General features: G+C 53.9%; 1 protein-coding gene across 1 annotated transcript in view; it reads right to left on the reverse strand.

The window, feature by feature from the left end:
* Positions 1-104: 104 nt before the first annotated feature.
* The window catches only part of COPG1 (coatomer protein complex subunit gamma 1), a 19,367-nt gene continuing 12,178 nt past the window's right edge, over positions 105-7,293 (reverse strand). Inside the window, exons 17-24 of the mRNA XM_026052681.1 lie at positions 7,070-7,196; positions 6,611-6,679; positions 6,123-6,265; positions 4,708-4,879; positions 3,622-3,719; positions 1,988-2,126; positions 962-1,060; positions 105-371 (exon numbers count right to left, since the gene is read on the reverse strand). Coding sequence (XP_025908466.1) covers positions 241-371; positions 962-1,060; positions 1,988-2,126; positions 3,622-3,719; positions 4,708-4,879; positions 6,123-6,265; positions 6,611-6,679; positions 7,070-7,196 — 978 coding nt within the window. The 3' untranslated portion in view covers positions 105-240. The remainder of the gene's footprint in view (positions 372-961; positions 1,061-1,987; positions 2,127-3,621; positions 3,720-4,707; positions 4,880-6,122; positions 6,266-6,610; positions 6,680-7,069; positions 7,197-7,293) is intronic.

Genomic DNA, 7,293 nt, shown 5'->3' on the forward strand with positions numbered 1-7,293 from the left:
GGGGAGCTCCCGGCCCACGAGCGGGGTCCCCGGGGAGCACCCGGCCCATGCAGGGCACGAGCAGGAGCCCTGGGGAGCTCCCGGCCCACGAGCGGTAGCCCCGGGGAGTCCTGGCCCACGCGGCCCATGAGCAGAATCCCCAGGGGCCCCAGGGCCCACCCAGCCCACGAATAGGATCCCTGGGAAACTCCTGGCCCACGCAGACCACGAGCAGGGGTCTCCCGGGTCCCCGGGGTGCTCCTAGCCCACGCAGGCCATGATGACGTCCACGGGGAGCTCCTGGCTGCTGCGCGCCGTGACCTGCATGGTCACGGTGTCGGTGAGGACGAGGCGGGCGCGGACGAGCAGGTCGTGGCCTCCGCGGAACACACCTGCAGGGCAGAGGGACGGAGAGGGGTGCGCCACGTGAGCGGGGTGCTCTGCAAGGGCAGGGGCAGAGGTAGGAGCTTTACTGGCCCTCTGCAGCCCCCATGCAACGTGAGCAGGGCTGCTGTGCAAGGGCAGGGTGTGCAGAGCTCCCGCAGGAGCTTTATGGCCCCTCTGCAGCCCTTGCTCCTCAGTCAGAAGTTGGGACAGAGCTGGGACTCTTGCTCCTGCAGACCCCAAGGGGACAACATTTAAAACAAGCTGCAGCTGAGAGCCAGGCCCTCCTGTTGCTGAGTACCCAGCCACTCACCTGCAGGTCACACACTGAGCCTGTCGAGGCTGCTGCCCCTTTCCCCACGAGCTCAGTCCAAAGCGGGGTGGCACCAAACATGAAGACATGTCCCCCTGTCCCCCCATCCCCACAGCGGCTGCCCTGAAGCTGCAGGGACAGAACCCGTGGCAGGGACAAGGCTTTAAATCCCACCCCGAGCTCAGGGGGGCTAAACCCTAACCTCTACCCCGATGTGTGACAAGCGGCTCTGTGCACCCTGCCACGGAGCTGGGCGTGGGGCAGAGCTCTCGCCCCACAGCTCACCTGCCAGGTACAGCGTGTGGGAGTTCTTGTTATCTGGCACTTTATCTGATCGCTCACAGGGCTGCATCCCCAGGAACTTCACGATATTGGTGACGGCCTCTGTTTTTCAAAAAAAAAAACAGCACAGGGTCAGTTGGAGCTGCCTTGACATGGACATATCAACAGTATTTAAGGATCTGCTTCCTTGTTCGTGTTCCTTGTCCGGAGAGGCACGGACACCCTTGCCCAGCATTGGGTTTTCAGAGGTCCCCAGGGATGTAAAGGCAACATAAAAAAAAACCCAAAACAACATCAAAAGAAACCTCACATGTGGCAATTCTGAACCTGATGCAAAGTTGCAGGTGCAACATGCAACAGAAACAGGAGGGTGAATGACTCAGACAGCAGCACTTCCTGCACAGCCCGGACAAACAGCTCCGTTATTCGGGGCCAGAGGCACGAGGAAGGAGGGACTGGTCCTTGGGGAGAAGGTGAAAAGGTATTTCAAGCCCCAGGTGCTGTGCAAGGAAGGCTACGGGACAAGAACAGCTTTTTAAGTCTGCGCACATCACAGGGCTGAGTTCTTACAGGCTTCTCAGGAAGGTCAAACTGAATCTGTGATATGTGATGGCAAAGATGATGGTTTACAAGATGATCCTGCCCACCAAGCTCATGTTTTCTTGCCGTTTGCTTATTCTTCATCTGGAATCCCAAGGTCACAGCATCTCCTCCTTGCACAGAAAGGAAGTGGGAGCTCACAGCTGAGCTATGGTGTGCCTGCCCCCAAGTGCAAGAGAAAGCAAAATGTTCTCCTGCCTCCCACCAGGAGCTCTCCAAAGGGCCCCAAACACTCAAACTTTTTTAAAAAGCTAGTTTGGATTTTGCAATCTGATGCTCTGCATTCAGTGCTGTAGTGTGAAGGGGTTTGCTCCATTAGCCTTTCTGTGAGAGATCTGCATTGAGCCCGAGTACATCCGAGCTCCAACTCTGTACTTTGACTCCTAGTGGAAATGTTGAGAGCTCTGCTGGGCCCAGAACCCCCCTTACCTTCCAGGGTTTTAATGGAGGATAAAGTGAAGGTCTCTTCCTTTTCATACTCATCCCCCACTTCATCCCAGGCTGCTCCGAAGTTTGGCTTCAGAACTCTCTGGATGTGATCAGCCACAGTTACCTCCAGGTCCTCGAGCTGACGGTGAGAAAAGGCTCAAGTAAAACACGGCTGTTCCCAACCCTGCTCCCTCCAGAGGGAGCTTCAGACTCCATTCCCTGCGGCCAGGCAGATGTAGATGAAGTCCATTTCCACTCATGGACAGGCCGAAGCAAGCCCTGCCCTGCTGTAGCTTGCCCAAGCAAACACCACTTGTGGAGGAGCAACCGTTTGACCTAGGAAAGCCACTGGCTCTTTCATTTCCAGGACTTACAAAGCAGGGTCCCATTCTGAGCAGTTTTTTAGCCTGAAAAAGATCGAAGCTTGGGACAAATGTTCAAGGCAGAGGACAACCCAAAACCTAAGGGAGAGCTGCAGCTCTTTAGATTTGTATGTCCCCTGGATCCCACATAAGCTTGTACCTATTGGCCTTTCTGGCCCATGGTTTTGCAGGCTGCTAGTCATGGGTTATGTGGGTATTTGCTCCTCGTAAGGCTGTGTGTTGGCCAACCTGCTGCTAGGATGACATCTGTGCTAGGCAGACCTGGCCTCGTCCCTCCAGTGCCCATATCTAAGAGCAGCGAGAGCCGGGGCTGACCAGACACCAGCCTGCAATCATCATCTCAGCACTCGCCGCAGGAAAGAATCTCCTCCTGATTTTGTTGATACAGATGGAAGAGTTTGTTTAACCATCACTTGAATGCCCTGGCGACTGCGAGGCGGGAGGCACATTAAGAGATTAACCTTGCAGGGTCCTTTGGAAAAACCCTCCCTGCTCTTGCCGCGAAAACGCCGTCTCCTCGGGGAGTCACTGCACAGCAGTGTCTCCAAGCTCCCAGCAGCGACAGGCAATGTGCAGAAACAGCTCCTGGAGCTAACAGGGCACGGCTCGAGTTGTCAGACCACCTTTTCCTCTCTGGAGGGTAAACACCACCCTCTGTGAGGCAGTCTTCCTTTCTGAACGACAATTTAATTCCTTCCTCCATGCTAAATGAGCCTGCCTGGAAACAGCAGAGCGTGGAAGGGAGGCGCTTTCCTGGGATCAGTGCTCTGGAGGAGCACATGGAGCAGCTCCTCCTGCCCCAGAGCAGCGATGGGAACTCCCTCCATCGTCCGGGCCAGCAGGCAACGGTGCCACCACAGAGCAGCCAGTGGAGAAGGAGGGCTGGCCAAAAGCCCTCTGCCTCCACAGGAGGGACTGTGCCGTCACCGGAGCCGCTAAGGCACTGCCAGCCCAGCGCGGGGACACGCTGCAGCCACCCAGAACACGGATATCCTGCACAGCCAGGTAGCTGCCTGGAGAGCATCAGCGGGAGGGTTCTCCAGATGACACAAAATGAACTGGGACAGATGATAGAGGCGGTAGGAAACACCCCTCTCCAGTCAGTTCTGTCCACTGCAGTGTCAGTGGTCACAGCACTGCTTGCAAGGCAAGATATTGGGCACAAAGGAGTCAAATAAACAAATAAAATAATAATAAAAAAACAAATGGAAGCTGCAGTTTCCGTTATGAGATGCAAGCCTAGCTCCTTACCACGTACTCATCCTCGTAACCCTCGTCGTCCATCTCCCCCGTGTTCGGGTCACAATCCTTGACGGTGAATTTCATCATGCAGCTGAAGGTGCAGGCCACTGGACGGAGGGGAAGGCAAAGGCAAAGCTCACGTCACCCCCAGCTCTGCAGCACAACAGGCGCTGGGAACCTCGAGGGATCTGGGATCTCCCCCTCGCTACCAGTGACACCAGTTTAACATATGGGATGTGGGTTAATGTGTGGGATAATGTGAGGAAAACCTTGGGAGGGCTCTTCCCCAGGGTCTCTCATTTAAGCACAGGGAATCTTAATAAGATACTAATGATGATAAAGCTGAGTTGATGAAGGTTGTAGAGCATCACAGTCCTCAAACCAAAAACTATTTTTGACAAATCTCGAGTTACAGTAGGAACACTAAATGAGTACGTTCCACCAGCATCTTATGTAGAAGGCAAGGTATCTATCTAGGGACCAGGTGACGTCTCTGTGAAAGGAAGCCACGCAGGCACGACAAGCCAGCAGCTCCCTCGCCACGCTGCAGGGAGGGGAAGTGACAGCTCGTCCCTGACAAGATGGATATCGCAGGGTGAACAGCAGCACGTGCACAGGTGAGCAGGCCCAGAACAAAACACGGGAAGACTTAGGCATGGAGAAGGCCTGGTTCACATCAGGGCAATAACAAATGAGTGACTTGCAGTTCACATAGGCTCCCCTGCTATTCTGCCATTTATCTGAAATATTGCTTTGCTAATTGCAGCATCTGGGCACTCATGGTACTCCAGTGCCCTGCAGAAAAGTGTGAGCCTCCCGTGCATTTGCACCAAGAACAGACAAGCCGAAGGTCTTGCGAGGGTGCACGGGAGCGCTTGGCAGAGCCGAGCGCTGATCCGCTGGGCCCACGTGCTGCAGGACAGGGGAACGGGAGGGAAGAGGGGCACAACAGCCCCCAAACAGCACAGAGAAGTCACGCTCAGCATCACCGGGGGCTGCTCCCACACACAATACTGCAGAGCCCGCGGGGGTGTGAGCAACAGCACGTGCTGCGCTTGAGGGACAGCAGGGAAACGCAGAGCACAGAGCGGTTACCGGCTGTCGGATCCTCCTCGGACAGAGCCACCAGCGTGTAGCAGGTCCCCGGCTGGTTGTAGCCCAGGCTCTTGGCAGGTATGTAGCCAATGACCTCATAGCCCTCCGTCGGCTCCATCTGCACCGTGACGTTCTCCAGGATCTGATCGTTCAGGGTGTTCGTGCAGTCAAACTGCAGGGGAAGGGGAGAGCAGCAAAAGCTCGGAGCTGTTTGCAGTGGATCTAGCAGACACTTTAGGAACTCTGCATAAACGTGTGAACTCCCAGCTCCGTGTTTCAACAGTGGATCTCACCATCAGCTGACTAGTCGAGTCAGGCTCATGCATTTCAGTTTAGTCACACAGCAATTGGCATTTAAATGCTTTAGGTGAGAAGGTAGAAGCTTTCAGGGGACTGCAGTGCTCCTGCCCACATTTTCTAGGAGATGGCACTTGAAATAAGCGCACAGCAACCCGGTGCCTGACCTCTGCAACCCAGGCAGAGGCACAGATTCAGCAACAGCAGAATTGAATCCACTTCTGCCCGTTTCACTTGGCTAATTCATTGGAATCTCCTTCCACCAAACACGTGCAGTCTTTCTCATGGGAGGATAATGTCAGGTTAATTCTCTGCCCTAAGGACATGTTATTGCTGTGCTGTCATCTCTTCTCCCCTGATGCTAAGGGATGTAGTTCCCATAGCACACGGGAAGATAGTCCCCAAATGGCTCAAACCAGGCAGTTTGAGTGAGTTTCAGCAAGTCTAAACTCACTCTTTAGACTTTGACCTCTTAAATTCTTTAGACTTAGGCTACTACAGTGACAAGCCAATTTAACCTTGCACATTTGCCCCTGGTGGATGACAAGGGAGATGATGACCAGCTCTGACAAGGACACACACTGCTGCTCACAGCCTAGTGCAGGACCGGCCGTGCCCTGAACAACCTGGGGCCTGGGCAAGGAGACTGTGTCCACCGGTCCTGGCTCCTCTCATGCAGCAGGAGTGTGATGCACCCAAAGCCAAGGCACGAAGAAACAAGCACTTCTAGTACAGCAGCTGAACCGAAACACAGAGGATGAAGAACACTCCCTCATCACCTGCTTCTCTTGGATAACCATTTTCCCCCATGGATGTGGGGAACTTCACTCTTTTACACCAAAAGCACATGCTTGAGGGCCCTAAAGAAAGGGCACAGCTCCCCTTGCCAGCTCCTCTATGAGAGCAGCCCCATCTAGTGCTTGCCTGGCTCTTGCTTGCACATGTGCATTGTACAGCCCCAAACACACAAGCCCCAACTAATTCTCACTGGGGCTTTGCCGTCTCGAGAGCAAGCATTCCTTGAACACTGAGCTAATTCTTCTCTGTGCAAGCTTAGTTAGCAAGGAGCTTATTTTCCAAGCCTCCTGCACCCCAGCGCGTGCCCCGTAGCTGCCCACCTGGAACACCACGTGGCTGACGAACGTGTGCTTGGTGCAGCGAACCACGTACTCCGTCTCCAGCTCTGTGAGGGCCACAGGCTCCGGCGAGGACTTGAAGAGTGGTCCCAACCCTCGAAACTCTGGGATTGCCCCCAGTTGCTCTGAAACAGAGGCCACAGAAGCCATTGCCTTCCCCAGCCCGCAGGAACGTGGCAGCAGAGGCTCACAGACCTCAGCTAAGCTGCTAGAAGCTGCTTCAGCAAGAAGCTACCCATTAAAACATCCATAAGAGTTCAGTAGCGGCTTTTAAAATGAAAACCAGAGTCACCATTTGCCCACACCTATCTTGAGCTAGCCTGAGCAGGACTGTGAGCATCCCCACCTCCCAGGAGTGGGTGGGGAAGCTGGAAGCTCCTGGTGGAGATGGGAAGAGGCCGGCAGGGCCAGGCTGGCTCACACATGCTGCTCTGCTCCGCAGGTGTCAGGGAGGCCTTGCCTCAGCTTACCTTGGAATATTTCTTGCCGCGTTGCTGCCACCTTCTCTGGCTGTTTCACTACAGCAACGGGGACATTTTCTGAAGGAGGGGAAAAATTAAAAGGTTTTAAGGTGAAGAATAGGCTAAATCAAAAAGGATTTGAATAAGGATAGAGAGGAAGTTTTTTTTCTCATCCTTGCTATGGACTAGGCCCATATTTAGTACCCCAAATACATTTGCAACTGCAATAGCTTCAATAAGGATTACCAGCTGTTGCCATTATTAGCAGTTGGACTAAACCGAAACCTTAATGTGGCAGCAATGAGATTTGCCAGCCTTAGACTTTACAGAAGATACAGTCTCATAAAATTCAAATAGGATAGAGCTCAGCAGTCATCAGCAGGCCCAACAGAGACCATTGTCAAGGGCTGGAGCTGCCGCTGGGAGGTGCCTGGCACTTCTGACGGGCACTTGGAGATCATTCCTCACCTGCTCTTTGCTCAATGATGGGAGCTGTTGCCAAAGGAACGGATTTCAGATCAAAGGGTTTCTCGGAGGGCTCCAGGGTATACTGGTGAAGAGCCCTCTCCAGACCAGGGATGGACACTGCCAAACCTTGGGACAGACAGACAGAACACATCACTGAGACCACAGGCATCAGCAGCACCTTTTTTTTTTTTTTTTTTTTTTTTTTTTTTTTTTTTTCGAGATCA

Source organism: Nothoprocta perdicaria, unplaced genomic scaffold, assembly GCF_003342845.1.
Source record: "Nothoprocta perdicaria isolate Ctin4 unplaced genomic scaffold, notPer1 scaffold_9, whole genome shotgun sequence".
Classification (NCBI taxonomy): domain Eukaryota; kingdom Metazoa; phylum Chordata; class Aves; order Tinamiformes; family Tinamidae; genus Nothoprocta; species Nothoprocta perdicaria.